General features: G+C 40.0%; 2 protein-coding genes across 4 annotated transcripts in view; one reads left to right on the top strand and one right to left on the bottom strand.

Moving 5' to 3' along the window:
- The window catches only part of WRNIP1 (WRN helicase interacting protein 1), a 31,170-nt gene extending 10,351 nt beyond the window's left edge, over positions 1 to 20,819 (bottom strand). Inside the window, exons 1-4 of one of the 2 annotated variants that reach the window (XM_069103604.1) lie at positions 19,666 to 20,819; positions 13,509 to 13,700; positions 11,520 to 11,776; positions 2,103 to 2,183 (exon numbers count right to left, since the gene is read on the bottom strand). In XM_069103604.1, coding sequence (XP_068959705.1) covers positions 2,103 to 2,183; positions 11,520 to 11,776; positions 13,509 to 13,700; positions 19,666 to 20,598 — 1,463 coding nt within the window. In that variant the 5' untranslated portion in view covers positions 20,599 to 20,819. The remainder of the gene's footprint in view (positions 1 to 2,102; positions 2,184 to 11,519; positions 11,777 to 13,508; positions 13,701 to 19,665) is intronic. The other variant, XM_069103605.1, reaches the window with a different exon arrangement.
- The window catches only part of MYLK4 (myosin light chain kinase family member 4), a 153,736-nt gene continuing 137,764 nt past the window's right edge, over positions 11,706 to 27,677 (top strand). For both annotated transcript variants that reach the window (XM_069103607.1, XM_069103606.1), the window contains exon 1: positions 11,706 to 11,838. In XM_069103607.1, the coding sequence (XP_068959708.1) occupies positions 11,783 to 11,838 (56 nt within the window). In that variant the 5' untranslated portion in view covers positions 11,706 to 11,782. The remainder of the gene's footprint in view (positions 11,839 to 27,677) is intronic.

Genomic DNA, 27,677 nt, shown 5'->3' with positions numbered 1-27,677 from the left:
ATGGTTAGACTTTTATGAACTAATAAAAAGTTAAGTAAGCAAAGCCAGGACAACATATATATATACACAATGACTAGAACAACATAAATGAAAAGAACATAAACAATTGGAAATAAATGCTTTGAAGAGTTAAAAATGTATTTCCTTCCCTTCTCTGTAGAGGTGGGGCACTGTGGATGTGGAAATCTCTAAATGGCAGACTTGGTTAACATGTTATTAGGGGCAAATTACTTTCTTCCTCTCTTTTTTATTCTTTTTTATAAAGGAACAGGCTGGGGAGGGGGAGGAAGAGATATATTGGAAAATGAAAGTGACATTAAAAACAAAATATATCATTATTTTAAAAAAAAAGCCTTTCACCATCTGGCACAAAAAATTAATCACAAAAGATCTGTGACTTCTTTAGCATGGAGAACTCAGTTTGTAACCTTTCCACCAACATATAGCAACCTCTTACTTATTTACTAAATTCCAGAGAGTTGCGCTTTCCCGACTCCAACTCCAAGACTTTGCCATTCATGGAACTTTTCTTTTTGCGACACCATTTTCTACAGTTTTTATTCTAGTCAACTGTCTAAGAATGGCCATAGAGGTTGAACTCTAGTCATTATCAATGTGGCCTCATAGTTACAAAAATCTTAGTTTAAGTCTCTCTTCTAAAACATTGCTACCTTCTTCCTGGGAAAGTTGACAACTCTCTTATTGTGAGTTGCAGAGCAGGTGTAGATCTGCACTGGCAGAGGTTCAGGGTATTTCCTCACAGGGAATTAGAAATCACAGGTCAAGTCCAAAAAGATAAATATTTTTAAAAATCTTTTTTTTTTGGCCTTTAACAAATATTGTACAGTTTGAAGTCGAAGAGAAAGGTAACTAGACAGTGATGATAAGGATGAACTTGGTGTCACAGCTCATCACTGTCCTGATGTGTTGCTGACTGCACATCTGTAAACTAAGTAAAAAAAAATTAACAATCATAGCTTTAACTATGCCATTTTCGATTCATGAGACAGACCTCTATCAATATAGGTGCATGGTTACTGCCCCAGAGCTTTACTCAAAACAAATTCTCAAAAGTATCTAACAATGTGAAGCAACACTAAACACACAAAATTAAGATCTCACCCTTGACCAGGAGAAACTATCAACTCCTGGAGATGTACTACACCCAAAGAAAAAAGAGTTAAGCAAAAACCCCTCAAAACCTAAAATTGAGTGGGGCAAGATACGTATGGAACATTGTATCCCTGTAGTCCCTCTCTGCTGTGTAAGAAATAGCTTCCTCAACTGTAAAAGCAGGAGATTGGTTAGATGACCTTGAAGATTTCTCTCCAGCTCTAAATCTATGACCCTATTTATGAGAATTAAAACACTCAAAATTTATTACAATCTTCCATATATGCACAGCATTTTTCTGGGCACTGGAGATCAAAAGATCTGATAGAACACAGTTCTGGCCCTGATGGAGCTTAAGAATCTAGCAGGATAATGTGACAAAGGCAAAAATAACTATAATACAAAATCACACATGATTAAGTATTAAGGGAGGTCCAACTGGTAATCACAGAAGGCAGAGATCAAAGAAAGTTTCATGGGAGAGGTGGCATCTGAGTTAGGCTTTAAAAGATGAGGATGTAAACAAGTGGGAATGGAACGTGCAAAGGAAAAAGAGAACATTCCAGATGTGAGGAAAAGCACGGAGGTACAAAAGTATGGAACAAGTATAAGAGATGGTGAATATCCAAATTAGGTAATATACATTACAAGGAATTAGTATGGAATAAGCATGGAAAGACAGGAGGGCATCAGACTGCAGAGGGCCTGGAATGCCAGACAAAAGAATTTGAACTTCATTTGCTATTATTTCTATCACTGAAATATTTATGCAGATACCACAATTCTAACCTCGTTCCTTCCCTTAACACAGTCAACATTTTCAGTCACACGGATTTTTTAATCTCCCATCATCTGGCTTGTTTACTCTACCATTTGTAGCAAATGTCATACTAGCTGAATGTGCAACAATGGCAAGAGGCCAACTTCAATGACTCTTTCTCCTTCCATGTCTCAATCTCGATCAACAAACAGCTGAAGAGAATACTCACATCAGACACTGAGTGCCACTCAACTGGCATTTTTCAAAGATTGGGGGTCGATTCCTCACCCAAAATGTGCTACCACAGTTTCTGAAAGATAATTTTTAAAAGAATGATAGATACTGAATATGAAACAAAAGAAAATCTTTGCTCTAAGGATAAGAATTAGGTATTTCACTGTAAGAACACAAGCTAATAGAAAAAGGCATGAGAAAGCTGGAAACATAGTAGGTATCTTCTGACTAGGTGAAGACTGAATCAATACTGGTGGCATATGAATGCAAGAGAAAACAACTGTGCTGTAAGAAATTATGAGTATGAACAACTAAGAGAAACTTAGGAAGACTTTATGAAATGGTACAGAACAAAGTAATCAGATCCAGGAAATGATGTACACAATGATGATGATAATGCAGATGAAAATACCACTAAAAAAGGCAGCTGAACTCAAGATTAAATGCAATAACCAATACAGCTTCTAGGAGGGAAACACATGTGTGTATGTATGTATGTATGTATGTGTGTACATACGTATGTGTGTGTGTGTGTGTAAGAATGTTGCACGTGTGGCCACATACTACTGCAGTGAGTTTTGCCTAACTTTGTTACGTGGAGGGGTTCTACGTATATGGGAGAATTATCAGGAAGTGATTATGATGCCCCCAAAAAGGCATTGATAAAATTTTTTAAACATCTATAACCTAATTAATGTACAGTCAACTCTACTCCTGATGGTCATTAAAATCTACAAATTAACTTAAGACATGATTTTGGTTCCACTAGTGGCAAAATTTATTTCCCCTCTCAACTCCTGCCTAACTCCTAATGTAAAGAAGCAGTGACATGGCTAGAAAAGAAGAAGAAATAAGAAAAACAAAAAAGGAGCCTTGATAATTCTCAAATTGAACAGTTAACATTTAACTCATCAAGAGCTGTTTGTTGCCTTTAAATTTGCAAAAGACTTAGAACGAGCCACTGAATTACAAATCAGAGAATGAAAGAATGTGACTTTTAACTTTTTTTTTTTAAATAAATTCCTACATGGAAAGGCAAATTTGAGCATCTACTTAAGGCTGTAACAAAGGGCTGCTTCTCATTCCCTCAGAACTCACTATTTTGTTGTTCAGTTGTTTTAGTTGTGTCTGATTCTTTGTGACCATATTTGGACTTTTCTTGGCAAAGGTACTGGAGTGGTTTGCAGTTTCCTTCTCCAGAGTACTCACTATGCTGCCCCACAATAAAAATTATCTTACCATCAGTTACTCCATATTAAGAGAGGCAATCAATAAAATACACTCTAGTTTTATACATATTTATATTATTCATCTTTTAAAAAGTTTTACTAAATGTTTAGTTGTCTTTCTCAACACAGAACAACACCTTCTCTTAAATTTAGAATCTAATAGCTGATTGCTTAGTGTGGTGAAGGGTTAAATGACTTGCCCAGGGTCCCAGGACCACAGAGCCACTGTGTCTGAAGCAAGACTTGAACTCAGGTCTTTCTAACTCCAAAGCTGGTTTTGTATACATCCTATAATTCAAACTAAAGAAAAGGGGTTATCTTTTATTGTTTAAAAAAAAAAATACAAAAAGGGCATGGTGGGGGAGAAGAGGGGATCGTCTCAAAATATTGAGTCATATGGTAAAAGTTCACAATTTCCTTAATTTTCCTTAAAAGGCATGCATGCTAAGAATAATTTCAGAACTTTGTAGAAACAGAATTTTTGGTTAAATTTTAAAATTCCTAACTAAAGTCTATCTTTACTGAAGTGTTACCCCAAAGTCTCATCTTCACGCAGAGGAGACTTGGGTCCTAAAAGACTGGAAATGATGTGCAAAGTCTAGACCAGGGTTGGGGAACCTGCAGCAGCCACTTGTGGCCTTCTAGGTCCTCAAATGTGGTCCGTTGACTGAATCCAAACAGAACAAATGCCCTTAAAAAAAAAGGATTTGTTCTGTAAAAGTTTAACTCAAGTTGAAAGGCTGAACTCAAGGATCTAGAAGGCCACAGCTTCCCTATCCCTGGTCTAGACTCTTGAGAATCCTCCCAAGCTATAAAGGTCTACCACACAGAGGCTGGCCATCAGATAATCAACGTTGCTGACCATGGTAACATGTGGAGGGGGTTTTGATCTGCCTCAGTGAGCAGGAACAAAAATAGACTAAATTTTAAATCCTTGAATTAACCCAATAAAGTATAGGTTCTGCTGTGTTTGTCTTACACAAAAACTCCAAATGACTGTCTCTGATGCACCTACTTCAAAAAAATTCTCACTTAGGTTCGAATTAAAATCCATGCCACCTAACTTTAAATTTAGTATTCTAAGATACAAGCACATATCTTTGCTTATCAATCTTTGAGGTGAATGGGTTGAGTTAGAAGATGAGAGGCTGGAACTTCCAGGCTGGAAGTGCAGCAGCTACTCATGGACCAAAACCTCACTGATAGTTGGCAAAGAAGCTTTGATCTGTGCTTTTTCTGATCTAGATAGCTCCCCCCTCCTTGGGCAGCCTGGTACCTCCCTTCACACCCTCAGGAACTCACCATACTGGTTTGAGGTTTACTATGGACTTGGTGGTTCAGCACACTACAGCTCACAACTCCTAACCTCAGACAATTTGTCAACTTCCCATAGCAAGGACTACAGGCAGGTGCCGTGCCTGGCTCCTTTACTACTTCTACACATTTTTTCTAACTCTGATCCTACCCAATGGCTACAAGGATAAAAACTTAAAACACAACTTTTATAATTACTCTGAATTTTAACTTGATATCCATTCTTTATCTCTTCATAGGAGACCTAGACCCACGATTTCAAAACTAATCAAAACCTTTCTAGTGCACTGCTCATCTAAAAAGGTCTCCTTCTCACTTCCTTCTTTCTTGCAGGGAAGATAAAAAAAAATCTGGGAAGTATGGATTTCTGTCTTTCTCTGATTGAGATGCTTTTTCACTTAACTAACCACACCCTCTCTGATAGAAGTCTAGATCTCTCTCCCCACCCCTCATCTCTTCCACTCAACATACAGATATGAGCTACTAATATTAGGTTAAATCTGTACAATAACAGAGGCTATCCTGACCAAGGTTAGGTTATCCTGACCAAGAGTTTCAGATACTGGCTTCTTTAACAAACTGACCCAATGTTATTTCTTCATCACATCCACAAAATATTCTAAACAATTAATAAAAGCAAAAATTAAACAAGTATTATTATAACACCATTTCTCTGGACAAGGGCTTAAACATCCTTTTGGGTGGCAAACATAAGAATATGCTTCTGTTAAGGAAGCTCCAGGATGAATACTAAACACCTACTGCTATAATATAACTAAATTGGAAACAAAAGTTTCTCTAGGCCTTAGTCTCCTCTAAGAAATAAGTGGTGGAGGGAGGCTGGAGGGTCTCTCTGGTCCCTTCCAGACCTCGATGACGACCAGTTCCATTTCTCATTCTCTGGACTTCCCCACCACCTTCCTAGAAGCTTGGCCAGTCATGTTATATACCATCCTTTTCCCCCTATCAGGTCTTCCCCATTAGAATGTGGGTTTCTTATATTTGTACACTCCGTCTCAGCACAATGCATGGCACTAATAAATGTTGGCACTTTCTGTATCTAGATTTGTGACCCAAAGATCTGAAATCTAGACCCAATTCCAGCACCAAACAGCAACTACATTAAAGGGCAAGCCACTCTCTGGACCTCAATTTCCTCATCTGTAAATGAGAGTTGAGCTAGATAATCTCTAGGTATAGACCATTCCACCTCTAAAGTCCCCCACTATAGGCTAGTCAAAAAAGCATTTAAGAATAGACCTTGCCAACATTAATGAAAGTAAGACTTTTTACCTCAAATAAGCAAACGAAAGTATTATCAACTCTCAAGTTACCCATGGCAACAGGGTCAGAAAGTAGTTCATGGATGCTTCACAGGACCTGTGTGTGATCTCATCAATGTAAATACTCCCTCAATCCATGTAACTCACAATCCATTAATGCCTTCTCATAATCCATGATTCTTGTTCATTAAGGACATGGCCAAATGCAGGAGGCCTGCCTCAGTCTTCTTACACATTTTGGGTACCAGTATAGCCCATGTATACATGTCATCCTTTACTCTCACCACACAAGACTGGCCCAACTCCTTTTCCAATCACACATTTATTTCCTTTATCATACCCCTTGCTTCTGTCCTTGAGTGCACATAGTAACTGGAACTCTACTGCATCCAGTACTTGCTCTCCCTATGCATTTCTTCAATTCTGACTCTGTGTCCTATATTTTTAACCATACACAGAGAACACCTGTCTTGAAAAGATAGGTGCCTCTAAGAACAAATGAGGCAGGGAGGAGGTGAGGCTCTATAGGTGCAGAAAGCTGCATGCATGACTTCTTCGGCTGCTGTGTCAGAAGGTTTTGCTTAACTAATCCTCCATACTGTGAGGAAGAAATTCTTTGGGAAGGGTGTGGGATATATCAGAAAATGAATAGTATAAAAATTACAAATGGAATAAACAAAAAGGAAAGAAGGGAGGAAGGCAGGGAGGAGGTAAAGGAGAGGAAAGGAAGGGGAAAAAAGGAAGTTGGGAAGGAGTGAGGCAAGTTTCTCTGGCTTAGGCCTGTTAAAAAGCAGTTTGCAAGTTCCCAAATGCAATCCAGACTACTCTTCTGCCTCTTGAACTCTGGGCATAGCTCCAGGTCCATCTGTAGTTATCTGTCCTAGATCACAGAATCATTATAGGATTATAGATTAGAACAGGAAGGGAACTTCTAGGCCATCAAGTCCAATTCCTTCATTTTATAGGAAAGGAAAATGAAACCCAGAAAGGAGTGACTTATTCAGGGTCACACAGCTAGAATGTGCCTAACATGGGATCCAAACCTGGGTCTCCCTGACTCCAAGACCAACACACCCTCCATCCAAGAGACTACTTAGTGGATGGGCCAGCCAAATGCATGTCATAGTTTGGATCAGGGGTGGGGAACCTGTGGCCTTGAGGCCACATGGAGCCTTCTAAGTCCTTGGGTGTGGCCTTTTGACAGAGTCCAAGTTTTACAAAACAAATCCTTTTATTAAGGGGATTTTTCTGTGAAGTTTGGATTCAGTCAAAGGGCTACACTTGAGGACCTAGCAGGTCAAATGTGGCCTCAAGGCTACAAGTTCCCCACCCCTGGTCTGGACAATATGTCTAAGACCATAAACAGCCCTCCACTTCCAAAAGTAATCCAAAAATAATCTCCTAACCTAAACCGCATCCCATGGCACTTTCTAAAGCACCTAAATACAAGAAGACTTTTACCTAAATTAATTGCCTCTGTCATAGAATATGACCACCATAAAATCTAAACAAAATGGCTTCCTATAAACAAGGATTTCTAGATGACACTGTATGGAAACACACTAAAAATCTACTTCATTCAAACCACAGCAGTGGAAAAGAAACTGAATCATCCACAACGAAACAAAAAAAACAAAGCAGATTAACATACTGGTCACACTAAGAAAGCATTTAATTTGGGAGTCACAAGTCCTGAGTTCATAAGGGTGTTTACATGGGCAAGACACCGACAGCCTCTGAGTCTGTTTCCTAATTTGAAAATTGTTATGTTTGTATTATCTACCAAATATTGCTTTGGGGCGGGGTCGGGGGGGGTGAGGAAAGGCACGGCAGTGGTGGGATACTCCATCAACCTTAAAATACTATTTTACTATGGCATGTAGTAGAAAAAGTATCAGTTAATATGAATTATCTAGGGCAGGCACTACATATAGATGCACAGTGAATTGGTCCCAGAACTGACCAGTGAGTAGTGATCAAGCTAAATCCCTTATGGGAAACCCCACAGTGCTTTACAAACTGCACAATGTTGCAAAAGCCCATCTCTAACACCAGTATTTTCACAATACTGCTGTGTGGCTATGAATTATGGAACAAAATGATCTCAAAAAGAATTAAATGACAAGTAACCCGAAACAGCAATGGAAAGATAAACAGTGGGTGTCAACAGGCTGCAGGATATTACTTGTGATTAAGAAGAGGCAAAAAAGACATTTTTAAGGATATGAATGACCTTTTGGAAAGGAAGGAGTAGGGTTGGTCATGTAATGAGAATAGGAGACAATAGATGGACAGTGCAAGTGATACATGGGTACCTCCAAGATATTATAAGAACAAAAGGAAGGTCTCCAGCACATTGGGTATTTCCTCTATGAAGGATTTATGGTAAAACCTGGACAAGAATTACAGGATAAGGAGGTGAGCAGAGGTTAACATCAGCCTTGGTGGAGGGAGTGCCCATACCAGTACAATTATAAAACCACTAAAAGCCCACAGTAGTTATATAGAAGCAGTTAATTGATATGAGTTTAATCTTCTTATTTCCCCTACACACTTCTTGTAAGAAATGAAACAACAGATTGTGAGGAAAATGCTTTGTAAACATTAGGGTGCTATAAATGTGAGTTATTAGCATCATCACCAATAAATGAATTCAAAATGTTCAAGATCCTAGATAATTTAGGAACTGGCCAACCATGGCCATCCCGAGTTGACTATTAATGGTCAGAAACCAATTACTTTCATTTCTCTCCTAATGAGAGTTTTCCAAGGTATAGCTTAGAAACCATAGTGAACTTAGAAACATAGTGAACAGGAAGGAAAGAAATCATAATATGGATTTAATTAATTCTAAGTTGTTGGCAATGATATTGGTGGAAGAGAATCAGCTGTGGATGATAGCTACTTTGTAAATGATCCCATTAGCAGCAAGAGCCTAAGTACTATTTGTGGGCTTTCTTTTTTATTTCCAAAAGGAATTGTAATGGTTTCTCTTCATTTTTAGGAATTCTCTTGGCCTTCATTTGACTCTCTTGTTCACAGACAATAAAATGTTTCCCTACAGGGTCTGTCTGGTCAGTCACAAATAATCTTGAATCTATACATACTGGAAGGATATCTTATGTCAACTACTTCCCCACACCCTTTGGAATATAAGCCAAATCTTATGGTAAGATAGTGAATTCTAACCTGACTTAAAACTTGTAAGAAAAAAAATGGGAAAGTGTCAACAACTCAAAACAATTCCCCATAGCTATGAAGTTAGAAAGAAAAGTTACACCAGATGCTAGGAGATAGCACTCACCAGACCAAACTTTTGATAAGCTAATATGACAACCATCAAGGTAATACATATAAACTCATTTCACCTTTTATGCCCAGTTAGCTAGCACCTTGTGGGCCCTTAAATATTAGTGTAAATAAGGATACTAAAATGTTTGAATACATTTCTTGCTCACAGCTTGGTCAATATCCTATTACAGTTCCATTCTGAAATGAACCTACCTTATCCTTCCTATGGTCAACGGGCCAAAAATGTTTCAAGTCTTTCATTAAGCAAGGCATAATTCTTAGATCTGACACAGCAAGTGGGGGAAGTCAGGGACATAGAGAGACTGGCGAAACCCAAACCCCAAACAAGTGGAGCCTGAAACTATGCCTTGTACTTTAATCCCTACAGAAAGGAGAGTCTCCAAAATTTAGCCAGGGGGCAGCCGCTAACACAGCTGTGTGGGTACACAGACCAAGCAGCATTAACCTCTTCCTAGGCCCAGATTATATTCCACTACACTTTTTCAAATGACACACGAGTAAACTGTATGTGATATGGTGGCTTAAAGGAGACCACACGTATTAACAAAGAGGAAACTCTCTAAACTGTGTAATCCAACTTAAAATTCCCAATACACACTGCTTATATTACAAACTCAAAAAGTAATGAGGATTTAGGAAACTGAAGGCTGTCTGTGTTTAAAAAAATTTTTTTTTAAAAAGGAATGTTCTCCAAAATTTCATTTTTAATTGAAATTCCTTTATGGTCATGAATTTCCATCTGACTCTTAGGAGGATTCATTCAAAGAATAAAAATACATTTGTAAATTATGTTTAGTAGAACTTTCATTTTAATGTATTTATCTTTTTTCAAAGAGCAAATTCTCGAATGACAAGAAATTAGAATAAATAAAAAAAAAGGTCTTAAAAAATCTTAAGGACCTCTTCTTTCTAAATTGCACCTAAGCTATACAGTGTATTTCACAAATTTTGAACTAGTAAACCCTGGTATTCCATAGAATATTCCAAGAAAACATTTAAATGCTAGTTCTGATGGAATACTTCCTACTCAGAGAGAAGGGCTATCTTGAGAAGAACTGAAGAACATGATCATAGTGGGTGAGTGTGGTCTCCATTTTCCTGCAAGAACATAGGTACTGGGGGGCTAGGTGAATAGAGCATTGGCCCTGGAGTCAGGAGGATGTGAGTTCAAATCCAGCCTCAGACACTTAACACAAAATTAGCTGCGTGATCTCGGGCAAGTCACTTAACCCCAATTGCCCTACCTTGCCCCCTCCAAAAAGCAAAAAAAAAAAAAAAGAACATAGGGACATCTGGCAGCTGAGTCTAGGGATCCTGACCTAAAACTTGGGCCTCAGAGCTACATCACTGTCTTTCCCCCAGTGTGAGGCCTTTCAAACTCTGAGATCTCCCAAAACATCACACTCCAGAGCTATCCATTCACACCCCAAGTGAGTAACATTTGTTAGTTCTACCAATATATTCTAAATTCCCAAATGAGTTTGGGAAACACTGATCCACTCTATTGTGAAAATCTTTCTCTTTCTACATGTCCTCTATTCATACACAATACATGGACACACTGAAGCATTTCTAAAAAATAAATCCAGATTCCCTCAGCTCAAAGTGTCCTCTCCCCCATCAAGTTTCCCACCTGCACTTGGTCTGGATCCTTATTTTGGCCTTACAATGCCCCCCTGGTATTATACTTCTCCACGTACACATTGTGTTCTCCCCACAGAATGCAGTAAGCTCCTTTTTGTTCATCTTCCCAGATGATGGCAAACTGGCTTGCACATAGTAGGGGCTTAATAAATAAAAAACTTTTACTAATTTTATTGCTTTTCCTGATGGAGCACTAAAGTTTTTTACAATCTTCTCTAAAGCATTTTAGGAATCAAATAACCAAATGTTTCTATTATCATCACCATCGTTATTACTGTAATTGATAATATTAATAATAGCAGCTCCCATTTATAGTAAGCTTTATGCTTTACAAAGCACTTTCCTCCTATGACCCTGTGACAGAGGCATAGTCAATCACAGCAAAGAGTAAGTGCCAAGGCCTTGTCACTGACCCATGAGAGTTACAGACATAGCCACTATAACCCCCATTATAAAACTGCATCCTGATCCAGAGAAGGGGATTATTTTCTGCAGATACTAGTCAGGACAACTTTATATCCCTTGCTCCTTCCCCAGGGCTCCTTTTATTTTCGTCTCCTCTGTCCCCACCCTCTCTGGCCACCTGCCAAGAGATTCCTTGTGTTCTGCCACAGCTCATAGTCAACTTACTCAGAAGTGCTGCTGCTGCAGCTGCTGCTGTTGCCGTGGCTCACAGAGTCCGTGGGCCTGCCTTGGTCCAGCACCCGGAGCCCCAAGGAGCTGACTGCTCGCATTAAAATTGTTTTCATTGCTTCTGCTGAGAGCTTCTCCAGGACAATCACCCGGCACCGACTGAGAAGCGCAGCATTGACCTGGAAGGAAGGGTTTTCCGTAGTGGCTCCAATCAGGGTCACCGTCCCGCACTCCACGTGAGGAAGGAAAGTGTCCTAGCCATGGGAGGAAAGCAGAAGAAACTGATTCCAGTTAATGACAACCTGCAAAAACCTATGTGAGTTAGTTGCCACCACCTGTTTTTCAGTTTCTGTGTTTGGGGTTTAAGTGCATCACTCTCTACTTAGTGAAATGAACATGCGTACCAATATTTTGGTGAGTTGGGCCCTTGTTTGAGTTCAAAAGAATACTTTCTGAATCACCAAATGTATGAGCTTGTCCTCTGACAACCTCTGACAATAGCAAAACTAATGTATGTGGAATTCGAATCTAGTTCTGACATAAATGTTACTTTTCTCTGTATCAATAATCTTCCTCCCTAACTACTACCCTTATATCCTCCCACCCCACCCTGAACAAGGCTGAACTGGATGAGGTTAATATCAGAACCTTCACTCTATTTCTCCCCCCAAGAATATGAATATGAAAAAAAAATCTTTCACTAATATTCAAAAAATTTTCCCCCTTTGCAACCTATTTAACCATGTTATTGTCCCTCCAAAAACTCTTGTGGGCTATGTAATTGTTATGGGCCATTTCATAAACGGAGAGGCAGTAAAATATAATGAACAGGACAGCCTTGAAGTCAGAAAAAGATGGGTTCTAGTTCTGCCTCTGACACCTACTGGGCAAGCCGCTTAATTTCCTCAGTGCCCCTGCCAATTTGCTCAAGATTACAAATTACAGATGAATTGCTAATATGCATAGGTGGAAAAGATTTCTGCATCCAGAATTCCCTACAAAAATGTACTGCAAGGCGCAAACCTTTCAAAAAAGATTATAAATAAGAAAATTTAGCCAATCAGCATTCCAAGCCCAAGACTGCTTTTGTTTCATTTTGCAAGTGGTAACACAAAGTCTACTTAGAGAGCAGCTTTCAGTTTGAATTTAAAATTTCTACCCCTGGATAAAGTATTGAAATAAAAAATATTCAAGAAAAAAAATCCTCAACCATAAAATTTTTTATTCAGCTTTAATTGGGGAAGATTCCAAAATCCACAGATACATTTAATACCTAAGTGATACCTAGCTTCATTTTTATTTCAGAAAACCAGGCAAGTTAATAATAAAGATCCAAATATCTGACCTTTGAGATGTTATCTTAATAAGAAAAAGTGGAATCAGAGGGAAGAAATGTGGACCCTTCAGGAACAAAAATACAAGTTCTACTTTACATTAAAGGAAAAAATAATTATAATGCTTCCAAAAAAAGACAAATCAAAGTATAAATTAGAAGTCCTACAGAATGGAAAACTGGTCTAACCTAGTCTTCTCTACTCTTGATACTGCACCAATTTGTTAAGTATTTCAATTCCCAGGTAGAGAAACCATTCCCAAGTCAGTAAAACAAAACATTCTGAAGGGGTGGAAAAATTTGCACCTTTTAAAAGTTTTTGGATAAATATGTTTTATATTTCTTGTCTGAAGTAAAAAGATAATAGGTTTACAGCTGGAAGGTACAAATAAAAGTCATCTAGTCCAAGCCCTCATTTTATAGATGAGGCACCAGGGCCCAGGGTCAACATCTTGCTCAAGGTTTTCGCAAATGATAAGTGGCTGAGCTGGGATTTAAATCTAGGTACTTCAAACTCCACTGTACCCTGACATGTGCATTACCTTGAATTTGTGTAGCACCTTCTATGTCCCTTCAAAGGTGTTGACTCATCTAAGTTCTTTCATATGTAATTCTCAGGGTCACCCTGAGAAAGAGGGAAAGGCATTAAGTACCTGTTGAGATTTATTGAAACGATGAATCTCATCGATAAAGAGGATGGTTTTCCTTTTGAAGAAGTTCTTTTCATTTTGGGCTTGTTTTATGACATCTCGGACGTCACTTGTCTTGGCACTTGTTGCAGAAAGAGTCACAAACCTCATGCTATTTTTCTTGCTGTTGTTGGCTATGATATATGCCAAGGTGGTCTGAAAAAGATGACAAGCACAGAAACCTGAAGACACTGGGTCAACACAGAGAAGAAGCACTTGCTGAATTAGACAACCCGGAAAGGCGGGCCAGAACAATTTAGCTGACCCTACACTTTAAAAAGGAATTTAGCAGTATGATAATTTCAAATGCCCAAACAGCCTTTTCACCCTTCCCTCCCCTAAAGAAATCAGGTGAAATGAAACAGGAAAGCAACTAAATCTCTTCCTGACTGAATCCTCTTCTTCCTACCTCCCCTTTCTAGGCCTGTAGAATCTTTGATATCCCTGTAAAAAGAGCCAATGGCCTGATTTAGCATTGGGTGACAGCTGTACTATCTCACTATAGAAAAAAAAAAGAAAATTCTCCCACCCCCACCCTATTTCTCCTTATGGCAGAAACAAGGGAAAAGATACAAGAGAGCAAATAAAGGTCACTGTATCATAGGACTGGATGTAACTTAAGAGTTTCTACGTCTACTTCTTTCCTATCTCCTGTTTAACAGATAGGGAAACAGAGGTTTAGATGAAACTTGTAAATTTTCTATAGCTAGACCATACCATTTAGTCACTTATGTGACTGTATTTCAAATCTAAATGTCTACAATTACCTTTCTTCTTTTTTTAAATAAGTTTTAATTGAAATCATCTTTATATTGTCTAAATTTCCTCTTGTATCCCCTCCTTTCCTCTCCCAGAGCCATCCATCAGAACAAAGAATTTTTTTCAATTCCCTTCTTTCAAAAGCAAAGAAGTAATACCAGCTAAGTCTGCCATTATTAAAAGATATAGGCAGATAAGTCTAGGCTGAAGAAGGAAGATGGAAATTATTTCAGGAAGGCAAAATCTCATCCTTGTTGTTAACAGCAACCTAGACCTTAAAGGAGTGTTCTAAGGAGTTTAAAACTTAGTCTTCAAATACAGCCTCTACTACTTTTCTACCACATCCCCTGACCTTGGGAACCCAGCTTACCAAACCACATATGTTATGACTAATGGTCAGTCACCTGCCATCCCATCAAGCAGTATCCCTCCCAAAGCCATTTGCCTGGCATATTCCCATTGAGCTCACTTCTTCCTTAGTTTTATTTCACAGGGTACTGTTCCTAACAGAAGTCAATGCAATACAACTTTTCTTTACCATGTGAGGGCACCAGTATAAGACCATTCATTTCAGCGGTAATCCATGAGAACCTTTAAGGGCAAGCCTTCTGGAAAGCATCACTCCACCCCACTCCACAGTCTATCCCCCTACTCTCAGTCTCCAATAGAAAGAAATTAAGTCAGGAAGGGAAAGCAATGGAAAAGATATTCAGAATTACAGTAAAACAAAAAGTTATCTGTAGGTTTGAATTGATCTATATACACAGTAGCTAATTCAGGAGATAAGATGCCAAGTAAGAAATTGTTAAAATGAAGGCTCAATATTAAAAAAAAAAAATAAAGGTGCAGTTCAAAGGATAGGCCTCAATGAGGAAGACTTGGATCAAATCCCTTCTCTGATATATATTGTGGGCAAACCATTTAATTCCTCAGAGTCCCCAGGCAACTCTCTAAGACTAGAAGTAGCAAAGCAAGTCCAATATGCATTGGTTGAGGGAATTTTCTCAACCAATAAAATCATACTTCTGTTTTCCGTTCCCAATAAATAAGTCTTAAGTTTTTAAAAAGTAAAAAATGTGGCACAGCGAAAGATGTTTAACAGAAAATCCTACTTTCTCAATCACCCTGGTTGCCAAAAACTAGGTTCCTGGCCTTCTAGTCCAGGCTAGTGAGGTGACTTCTTTTGCATACCTGTGACATCTTCCAGACCACAGACCTTTTACCCTACATGGAATTGCTAAGGAAAGAATGGCAAACATGGAACTGAAGTAGGGGCAGGAGGTGGTTGGGGGAGTTTATATTAAGATGAAACATTACTTGTATACCCTTCCAATCTTTTCTTTTTGCAAGGATCTAGTTGGGAGGCAATCTGGTACAGTGGACAGAAAGCCAGAGTCAAGAAACCTTGGATTCAAATCCTGCCTCTGACACATACTAGCTATGTGACACAGGGAAGGGAGCAAGGAGGGGGAAAGAAATCACAAAGGGCAATTTCAGTGTCAGGAGAACCCTCAATGAAAGCACAAATATCAATCTAGAACAACAAAAAAATTAAAAGGAAACAAATTTGCCTCCACGCTGTCACTTTTGGATCCTATTTAATTATTAAGGTACCTTTGCATTTGAAAAGGGAAATGAATAGGCTAATGTGTTTGTAGAATCCCAAAATGTTTAGAAAAAAAATTTAAATTAAGAGATGTTTGGTGACAAGATCAAGTTCATAAGTAGTTTAGTAATTAACTCATCTATCCTAAAAAAAAATGGGCCCTGAATCCTAGTAAGATTGCAGCACATTACAAGTAATGGTACCAATTACTCTTACCATTTTCTTGCTGTAAATATGTACAATGTTATCTATATAATGCAAGAATGGCACCAAATACAAAATAAGACCCAGCTGGTTCCAATCTGTTCCCTAAAGCAGAAAAAAATGTATCAAATAGAACTGCCACATTAGCACTTAGCAATTGCTTGTATGCATTGCAATCTTGAAATGGTCACTAAATTCTTCCTACTTTATTTAGACTAGAAGGCTACAGCTTTAATACTGAGTAGGCTGGAACAAATAGCAGTTGTACATCATTCTAAAATATCCGTTTTTAGAATTGAAAAATAATTGGCTCAGGACAGACATCAAACATCCCAGCAGTGACAGGACTTCCCTCCTTCACCGACTTTTATCAGGGTACCTCTTTAGAAAATAAGCTGTTTTTACCTCAGCTGACAAAAGCCAGGGGTTTCAATTTCAATAAACACCCATTTCTGATAAAAATTCTAACGCCTACTCTCGGCACCAAGAGAGTTGGGAAGGGATGTGTTTCTTCCCCTTTCCAAAGGGGGCAGAGAAGGGTGTAGTGTTTAGTGCAGATATGGTAATAAATGAGAGAAAAGAATGGGCTACCCAGTCACTCGAGTACTGCTGTATCCCTTGTCTCTCTTTCCTTTGTTTCTGCCAAAAGGAGAAAAAGAGTGAGGGTGAAAGAATTTTCTTTTTTTTTTTAGTGAGAGTACATCTGTCAACTCAAAGAATAGAGGCATCCCTAATACAGTATTATTAAAGAACACCCCACATACAACTTTTTAAATGCTTACTCTGGTCTTGCCAATAGCCATTTGCTCTGGGCAAATAATCAGTTAGCAAAGGATGCTTATTTATTTTGTCTCTGTAGAACCTAAAGTAAAACAATACTCAACTAAGTAACTGGGAAGGCAATATTTCCTTGGAAAGCTGACTTTTCTTCTGGTCTACCCATTAGTTAAGGGGAACTCTCAGGATTGAAATTCCCTCCACAGATGCAGTCTGGTAACTCATCTATACTTTATACCTGGAAGGTGGCCTGGAATATTGAGGCTGAGTAGTCTATGGTCACATGTCAAAGAGTAGGACTTGAACCAAGCAATGTTGTCCAAATCCTTCTAGTCCCTATTTGGAGATGTCAAGTTGGCAAGGTGAGGCTTCCAAAATCAGATTATGAACCTTTCATTTTTCTGGTAATAATGAAGTTCATGTAAATTTTGGTTTTGGCTGTGATTTGAGTTTTATTGGTGTATTAAATAAATTTATTGGTGTAATAAACTCCCCAGAGAAAAGTCCTTCTACCAAAGCAATACTCCAACAGTTATGCAACCTAAAATGTTAAGTAAGTTGCCAGGAGCTCTGGGAAGTTAAATGACTTTATCAGAGTCCCTCCAGTCTCTGGCTACATTTGGCTATGAATCCCTCTATTTCCAAGGCTAGCTCCACAGAACCTACAATAGTCTCAAGTAATTAAAAGGATGAATGTTACATTTGGTTTAATGAATTCAATTAAGTTTTAACATAAATGAGGACACATCCTGTTGTGTCTTATGTCTGACCAGCTTTAACCTAGAGTCTTCCTTCCATTTGGTTAAAAGTTAAAAGACATTTCAAATGTAAAGATAAGGTCATGTTTCCATGCCAACTCTTTATATCAAATGGAAATATGGGAGGGGGAGGGGAAGATGGAAGGTGATTCAGTGGCATTCACCCTGTCATCAGGTTATCCTATATGACTCAGGGATTCTCCCTATTTGGTATTCCATGGCATCCTATGTTGTAAGCCATAGAAAGCCTACTCAGGTTGCAAACACAGGCTGCAAATCGGGATTGGAGAAGCTAGATCCCAGAAGACAGTGATAACATTGGAGACGTCTTATTTTATTTATGCCTGCCACCCAAGAGAGCCATTAAGACTCATGTGTACTTCTGGCCTGGTTTACATAGGTTCCATGCAGTCCACAGCTGTCCTAATAAATTTCCTGCCTACACAACAAAGCAATAGTAATTTCAATCAGTAAAGTTTAAATCAGGTCACAAACTAGTTTTAGGAAGAACCAACAAAGGGAGGCCACTTGAAGAGTTAATTAAATGGCTGATTAAAATAGATTAACATCTTAAAAGAGATGCAGTCCGGGTTAATGGGTAGAGCCAGCCTGAAAGCCAGCAAAGACTCAAATTCTAGTATTATTTCTGAAACATACTAGTTGTCTGACTGTGGGCCATCTGTTCAACTTCTCTGTATTGTATTAGGTTTCATTTAAGTACCCACCTGCATTATCTGGGGAAGTTTGCTCACCTGGGAGTTCCCTAAACCAAAGAAATCACAAGTTCAGTCCCTATACTTCTAGAAGCCACCTAATCCAACCTTCCACTAGATGTGAGAAATCTCCCCTACTTAAATTTTAACTTGTGGTTTCCCAGACAGTTCATACCTAACATATATGCATGGCATGTTCCATTGCTGGACAACTGTAGCTGTTAGAAGGCTCTTTCTTATAAAGGTAGGATGGAAGGCAGATAGAGCACCTTACCAAAAGGTATAAAATGTGGGTTCCAATGCTAGCTTTGAAATTCATTAGCTCTGTCATTTCTGGCAAATCACATCCCCTCTGGTTGGTTCTATTTCATTTTCTGTAACATGGGCACGGTACCTTTTGTAAATTGTAAAGTCTTTTTACCTTACAATTTTGGGAGGAGCACGTAAGATAATATATGTAAAAGATACAGAAACGAAAATGAAGGAACAGCTGTACAAATGGAAGGTATACCTAGAATTTCAAAATATTCCTATAATGAATTCCTATGTGCCTCCTAGTTATTTTATCTCAAGTTTTGAAAGGGGTGGGTCGATCAAGAAGAAATAGTGCACTGGTATTTTCCGATGAGTTATTCCTCAAGTTTTTAAGCTGCGAGTCCAAACGGCAAATTAGTGCCAAGATGCTCCATCAGAAACGATTGCAAGCTCCTAGAGGGCAGGGACAATCTTTAGTACAGTGGCTAACATAGGGGACACAATAAATGTTGACTGATTAATTTGCTCTATTTCAGTATCTTGCCACCTTATACTGTAACTACCCAAGTCTTATATCAATAGAAAGCTACGAAATTATCAGTAGCAGCCAGATGCAAAGAAAGCATAAAGGCTTTGGAGTCAGATTTTGGAACTGGGTTTATATCCCGGCACTTCTTCCGTTAACTAGTTGGCGGGGAGAGAAAAATCATTTAACCTCTTAGTGCCCAGTCTGACTCATTTGTAAAGTGAGGGGGTGGGACTAGAATAACTCCAAGGTCCTTCCTATTCTAAACCTCTAACTGGGCATCCCAAAGAGGAAGGGAAGACAGGACTTTGAGCTAAAATATTCTCTGCACCATTCGGGCAAAACCTCTGCATCCCTCCTAGAAGCAGCTGCCTAGGCCTCTGAGCCATTGTATTAACTCTGGCATTTTAAAAAGCACTAACAATGGGTCCTGGGGCACCGAGAGAATGAAAGCTTAGGAAGGAGATGGAGGAAGGGTGGGGGGAAGGGCTCGACTCCTCCTCGAAGGCGACCCCCAACTCACCTTGCCGCATCCCGGGGGGCCCCAAAGGATGAGGGAGGGGATCTCGTTGGACTCCAGGAGGGACCTTAGCAGGGTCTCCTGGCCCACCACCTTGTTCTGCCCTATGTACTCCTGCAGCGTGGCGGGGCGCATCTTGTCGGCCAGAGGCTTGCCCACCAGCTTCTGCCAGATCTCCTCGCGGGCCGGGGGCCGGGGCTGAGCGCGCCCGGGGCCCAGGTGCCCGGCGCTCTCCCGGAAGGCGGCGGTGGAGGGCGCCGAGGCCTCCCAGTCCTCCCGGTCCTCGTCGTCGTCTTCCTCGCCTCCCATCGCCGCGGCTGCTGCTGCGGCAGCCGCCGCCACCTCCTCGTCGTCATCTTCATCGTCGTCGTCCTCAGAGCGCTCGCTCTCTTTCCAGCACCTCTGGGATGCGGACACGGCGGCGGCCGAGGAGGAGGAGGCGGCGGACGCTGAGGCTGCAGCTGCCACCGGCCTTTTGCCCGACACCTTCCTCCGCAGGGGCAGCGGGCTCCCGGCAGGGCCCCGGGCGAAGGCGGGGATGCCGTGGGCGCCGGCGCAGGGGCTGGGGCAGCGGTCGTAGGGGTCCCTGCCGTCGGGCGGCCCCGGCTCGTCCGGCTCGTCGGCTTCGCCATCGCTGCTCTCACCGGTCGGGGTGGCGGGCGGCAGGCGCAGGGAGCCCCCGGACAGGCGCCTCCTCTTGCAGCTGCCCAGCGGCGGCGGCGGGGGTGGCGGCGGTGAGCTCGGCCTCCTCCCAGGCTCGGCAGAGCCGAGGCTCTCGTCGTCGTCGGGCTCCGAGAGGCCGGCCGGGTGCAGCAGCAAACATCTGTCCAGGTGCGCGTTGATGTGGGCGGCGGGCAGCGCCTGCTGGCACACCGGGCACTGCACCTGGTGCAGCTGCGACAGGAAAGGGTCGTCTTCCGGCCCGCTTACCTCCATCGCGGCCCTTCCTCTCGCCCAACCCCCCGCTCCGGCCGCTGCCGGAACCCGCCCCGGCTCACAGGCCCTGAAAGATGCAAAGGCCCCTCCGGGAGCCCCGGGGCCGAGAGCAGGAAGGCGGCTTCTGGGACTCCCGGAGCCCCGCCGGAGACGGGCCCGGGAAAGGGGAGAGAGAGAGGAAGGAAGGGCACTCCAAACTTCCCGTCCCGGCCCGGGCTCGGGCCTACGGCGCCTCGAGTAGCACTTCGGGAGCTGTAGTCCCGCCGCCGCAGTCGCCGCCGTCGCCGCCGCCCTGGCTCGGCCGCGCCCAGCCCCACTTCCTGCTCTCGCTCCGCAGCCGGGGGGGAAAGAGCCCTGGGGGTGGTCTTGGCGGGAAGCGCAGCTACATTGTGTCTTTTCTTTACCTCCCCTGGGCTCTGAGCGTGAGTGTGCGTGCTGGAGGAAAAAAGTGCTTCAAATTCGAGAGCTTCGAGATTGGGCTGGGAGCTGGAGGGATAAAATTGTATTATTGTCCGCCTTTTACGCTTGACAGTTTTTTTCCCCCTAATCCTTCTCAGCTGCCCTGAACTTCTAGGAACAGATGGGGAATCAGAGAAAGAGCACTTTGATTGAGTTGAGGTTTGCAGGAATATAGTACTTTTTTTTAAAATCTGACACAGATCTTGTGAATTATAAAAAATAAAATCAGCAGCAGCATCATAATTGCATCTTTACAAAGCTTTAAAGTTTAACAAGCATCTTCCTTACAATAGCTTTGTGACTTAGGTAGTATAATCTTTACAAACATTATTTTAACAATATACGAATGAAAAAATTGAGTGTTAGAGAAGAAAAATTATTTCCCCGGGGGGCCACTGCGGTCATTAATTATTAAATTGCTTTAATTATTTTCAAACTAAGCCCTATCTTATACCACACGGACTCTCAGAATTAAGAGATCTTTCTATTGTTAAGGAGTTCCCTTAACTTGTCTGATCGTCTAATACCAGTAAGAACACTACCAGAATAGGAATCCATTGTGCAACAAGTCCCCAGAGAGATCATATTGCCTCTCCTTTGTTGACCTTGGGTTAGTCTAGTACCCTCCCCAGTCTCTGCTTTCTTACCTATAAAATGTGGAGACTAGACTTGATGACCTCCCAGGTCTCTTTCAGTTCTAGAACTATGATCCTTAGGTATCCCATTCAACAATTTAACAGCATTTAAATCACCACCCAGTATGGAGCATGTTATTGTGGTTCAGCCGTTTTTTCCCCCCAGTCCTTTTGGAACTCTTCTGTAACCTCATTTTGGGTTTACTTGCAAAGATATTGAAGTATTTTGTCATTTCCTTATCCAGCTCATCTTACAGATGAGGAAACTGAGGCAAACAGGGTTCAGTGACTTGCTGAATGTAAATGTCTGAGGCTGGATTGGAACTCTGGAAAATGAGTCTTTTTAACTCCACTTCCGTACCTAGCTGCCAGAGTACAGAGCATAGGATGATACATTTAGACTTGTAAGAGATCTCAGATTTTCCTTTAGCATAACACCTTTATTTTACAAGAGCCTCCCAGAGCTAAATGCTGTCCCCTAGCACACTGGTGACTTGGGGGAGCTTACCCTGGAGTAGGGAGATAAAACACATTTACATATAAAACCAACACTTTTACATTGTAACTATGTTTAGCATTTATATAGTGCTTTTTGGTTTGCAAAGTATCTTAATACAGATCATCTCTTATGGTTCTCACAACCACCCTATTAACTTAACTTGGGTAAAAGAGAGAAGCAGTAAAAAGCATATAGAGAGGTCTTGAAATGAAGTTTTAAATAATCTGAGGGAATCAGATAGGCTTTGCTGAGAAGGTAGTATTAAAATTGGGCTTTAAAGTTTGAGTGGGAATACATTAGGCTTAGTGGATAAGGTAGGTAATATAGGTATTATTCTCATAAGGCAGCTAGATGGTGGTATAGTGGATAGAGATAGAGTCAGGAAGACTTCTCTTCCTGAGTTCAAATCTGGTCTCAGACACTTACTAGTTGTGTGACCCTGGGCAAGTCACTGAACCCTGTTTGTCTCAGCTTCCTCATCTGTAAAAATGAACTGAAGAAAGAAATGGCAAACCACTCCAGTATCTTTGACAAGAAAACCCCAAATGGAGTCATAAAGAGTTGGACAGGACTGATACCACTGGACAACAATGATAAACGTTCATAAAGAGAAGAAGTATGATTATAGAGGTTATGACTTCACCAAGATCGCAAAGCCAGTAAATATTAGAGGCAAGATTCAGAACCAGTCCTTCCTGGCTATATGGAAGCATTCCATCCACTAATAATAAACAATAACTAACACATTCTACCTTTAAGATTTGCAAAGCACCTTATCTATATTGACATTTTTGGTCTTCTACCATGCCTAAGGTAGTAGCAGTGGAGAAAATGAGAATAGACAAGATGTTGAAAGATGTCAGATGCCTGAACTAAAGTGGAGAGAGATGGAAGAATTTATAACAATCTTATGAATATGGGAGCCTGGGAACTTAGGAATAGATGTGCTATCAGTAAATCTAAGTATTTATCTTTCCTCCTAAATCCACTCATCTTCCAAGCTTCCTTATTTCTTTTGAGAGCACCACTGTCTTCCCAGTCACTTAATTTCTGTATCTTCTTTGATTTAGTTCTCCGTCCCCAACATGTTATATTCTCTGTCCATTCATGGAGCCACCAACCTAGGTCAGGCCCTGATCATCTTTTGCCTAGTAGTCTCCTAATTGGTTTTAGCTTCACTTTCTCCCCTCACTCATCAGTTCTCCCATACAGCTGTCAAAAAAAATATTTTAAAGTCACAGATTTTAACGTTTTCCCTTCCTCACTAATTTCCTTCTGGAAATGCAAACTCTTTAACTTGAAATTTAAGGCCTTTCCCAGATAAGTCTCCTACCTGCCCCTCCAGTCTTATTTTCTATTACTCCCTTTCAAACATTAACTGTTTCAGTCTAACTGCTTCTATTAGCTGCAACAAGAATCTAATCTTCCATCTCCCACCTCTGTTTCTTTGCATTCACAAAAGCCATTTCCCAAACCTGAAATGCACCTCCTTCTTGAATATTGCTCTCAGCATTCTAATCTTTGAAGGTTCAATTCATTTGCTACCTCCTTCTGGAAGTCTTCCTCATCCTCCCTGCCCTTAGTACTCTTCAAATTACTTGTATACTTACCTATATAACATGTATCTCCTCATCCCCCTCCTTGCAGATATAACCACCTTGAGGACAGCACCTAACTTAGTGCCTTGTATATAATATACATTTCATAAATATCTGTGGACCTGAATTAATCTGGGACTACTAAATTTGAGATTCTTGTGAGGCATCCAGGTACAAGTGACTTGTCAGCAGTTGGAGGTGTTGGTATGGAAGGAACTCAAAAGAGAGGTTGAAATTGAAGAGGACAATTTGACAATCATCTACATAAACGCAGTTCTTGAAGCCACAGTTGTAAATCAAGATTGCCAAGAAAAAAGTATACAGAAAGATAAAACTTAAGGAGATGTCCCCCAGATTAAGGGATCCAGGAAAGGATGCAGAACTATTGAAGGATACAGAGAAGTAGCAGTTAGGGAAAGTGGGGTTACTCATCATCATGTAGAGCAGAGGATGAAGAATTTATATGTATATATATATGTGTGTGTGTGTGTGTGTGTATAGTTTTCATTCATGTATTCATATATTATCAAGTTAATATATACTTGGAGGTTCTATGACTTAAAAGTGAAGGTGGACATAAGGGAGATGACAACATGACTCATCTGAAAAATGAGATGGGCTAACTCTTTGCAGCCTCACACCTGTGTATCATGAACACTTTCTCCCAGAAAAGTTAGAAAACCTAGGCATAAAAAAACAATAACAACAAAAAACAAAAGTGAAAGTGACTCTCTTAAGAAACTTGAAACAATTGGTTACTGGTATGAATCACATCAGAATCAGGTGTCTGTAATCTGACTATCAATTAAAACAAAGATCCAAAGCAACATCTAATTGGGAGAGAGGCTAAATAAAGTAGAGATTTGTTTTGCTTTACTATATTTATTTATTATAAGGGATTTGTTTTTCTTTTCCAGCAAGAATGAACAAGAGATTGAGAAGAATAGGGAAAAGATAGGAGAGAGAGAGAGAGAGAGAGAGAGAGGAGGATCATTGAGCCATCTTTTGAAAATAATGCAGAGAACAGAACAGAAAGAAGAATAGATAAATTAGCTTTGAAAGCCATGGGTTGAATTTCAATCAGCCATTCAATAAACATTTATAAAACATATAATACATGTTAGGTATTATAGCAAGCTGTACCTAATAAAGACCTACAGTTTTATGGACAATCTTCTTTTTCTGACATATATGTATATACAATCTTTATTTCCACATACATGGAAATAAAGATTTCATTTGGTCTTTAAATTCAGAATAAAAATAAATTTAAAACATAAGAAGACTAATATGAGAAGACTGGAAACATTTGTGATGGCTTAAATATGACCTATTCGAGGTAAGTAATTGATGACAAAAAAATGGGAAACAGAAAAAGGCAAAGATCACTGACTTTCATTTCCTACAAAGTTTAACACTTGCCACAATAAGAAGGCTAAAAGATCCCAGAAACAAGATTAGACATCGGACACTTGATCCTCATAAAGAGGACAATAATGGGTTAGGACACAAAACTGAAGAAGACAGTAAGATACTATGAGCAACATTACCTTGTAAAACAATGAAAAACAGAAGAAGGAAAAAACAATTTTGCAAGCAGCTTGGCATGAGATCCAACTGAACCAATGAAGGTCAAAGATGGAACTCATTGGAAGTTAAAAAAAGTGACTGATAATGGAACAAATTGTTAATATTTTCTAGAATAATTTATTTCATTATCAGTGGCAGAGAATCTACTGCATTCAAATTCATTACCTCAATCTCTTACTGCTGGTCAAAGGAATAGAAAGTGCACTTAAAACAGTTCTTGAAAGAGTGACTGGACCAGACCAAGTACAGGGAAATACTTGTTGAAAATAACCCTTTTTATTTTTTTTTAACAGCTTTCAAGTATCCCTTAAGGAGGAGGAGAAAATAGCAAAAGAATGAGTTAAAACACACACACATGCACACAAAACATTAATAACCGAGAAACTTTCTCATCTTTAAAAATTACTTATGAGAATATTTTACATATATGTTCAAGGTATCCTTGATGAAAACATGAGAAGGGAACAGATGGATTTCTGAAAATAATTCCCTGCACTACTTCACAGGCACACAACAAAACACTGGAAGGTATAGCGCATATAAGACTTCACTGTATTTATTTTGGGTTGACTAGCAAAAATATTTTTACTCAGAGGAAAAGTCTTAATAACTCATCTCCAACAAGTTTCTCATGGATGTGTTAAGATTATACAAGAGGGGGGTGGCCAGGCAGCACAGCGAGTAAGAGCACCAGCTCCAGTGTCGGGATGACCTGGGGATCGGATCCGGGCTCAGATACTTAGCACCACACCCAGAAATAACTGGTGGTGTAACCTTGAGCAAGTTACTTAACCCCGATTGCTTAAAAAAAAAAGATTATACAAGAGGAATCTTTGATAAATACAACCAAACAAACTATTCAATGAACCACTAATGATTTTTTTTTTTAATTTAAAAAGATTCTCATTGACTCTTTTTGCTTTTACATCGCTGATGTTTCTGGATATGCGTCACCATTCTGCTACTGATATCTCTATTATAACAAAGAAAAAACAGTTAAGCAACAGCAGTAGATACAGTAACCATGTATGACAACATAGGCAACATTCTGCACTCATTGTCTCCCACCTTTCTCCTAAGAGTATTGTTTCATGATTTGTTCTTGAGGATCATTATTGTTTTGTTTTTGTTTACTCAGGGTTCGGTTTTCTTTTAGTTATCTTTTCATTCGCACTGTTATATTCATCGTTTATATTCCTCTGGTTCAATACATTTCATTGCCTCAGTTCACACAAAGTAAGTTCTTTTCAGTTTTTCATTCTTTACTGCACAATAATGTTCCATGTTATTCATATAACACTGTATATGTAGATGGTGGGTGTCTACTTTGTGTTTAGTTGATACCATAAAGAATGCTTCTATGAATATTTTGGTTTATGTTGGGATCTTGTTTCTTGTCTGCTGTCCTTGGGTCGTGTGCTTAGTTAAAACATGATCAAAAGCTGTGACCATCATATCACCTTGACTGGGCATATGGCTTGGATTCAGGGGCTTTAGGGTCCAGGTCCTGAAGACATGGTCTTTTCCTTTTAGGGGTCCATATCCTGTCCCCATCACTTTCATTGTGGAGGTCCCTGCTCAACCTTCAATTCTCTGTTACCTCTGACCTAGCCCAGCTTTTCATTGTCTGTTATCTCTGGACCACCTCTGCTACTTCTTATCCTTAATCCCATCTAGACCCCTTCTTTGTTACCTCCAGATCACCCCAGGCTATTTGCCACTCCTTGATACCATCCAGATCTTCCCACAATCTTTTTCCCTATTAAAAAAAATCAATCTTGTCCCTATCAAATGCACAGATAATTAAAATCCTGCCCACTTGTATTGGTGACTCAATAAATCTTGTCTCTGACTAAAAAAGACTTGAGTGATCAAATTCTTTTGAGGCAGACCTGTGCCCTTTGCCCTTGCATCTCGGGGTTCCCAGCACCCTAGACCACAACAACCTTACTTATATAATTCCAAATTGTTTTCTTGGAAGAGTTAGACCAATCCACAGTTCCAATAACAGTGTATTAGTGTGCTTACCTTCTCATACCTCTCCAACACTATTTTCCATTTTTTGGGGTTATCTTTGCCCCTTTGCAGGTTGTAAGGTAAAACCTTAGTTATTTAAATGTGCATTTCTCTTATTAATAGAGATTTGAAGCATATTTTCATATGGTCATTCATGGTTTGTTGTTCTTTAGAAAACTTTTCATATCCTCTGACCACTTAGTGAATTGAGGAATGACAATGTGTATCAATTCCATATATATTTTGAGTGCCAAATTTTATTAGTGATATTTGATGCAAATA

This window comes from Petaurus breviceps, unplaced genomic scaffold (assembly GCF_028583685.1).
Source record: "Petaurus breviceps papuanus isolate PSGF00001 unplaced genomic scaffold, PetGlider_PUasm1.0 582, whole genome shotgun sequence".
Classification (NCBI taxonomy): Eukaryota; Metazoa; Chordata; class Mammalia; order Diprotodontia; family Petauridae; genus Petaurus; species Petaurus breviceps.
The sequence above is the reverse complement of the archived record's forward strand: the minus strand, read 5'-3'. Positions and strand labels throughout refer to the sequence as shown.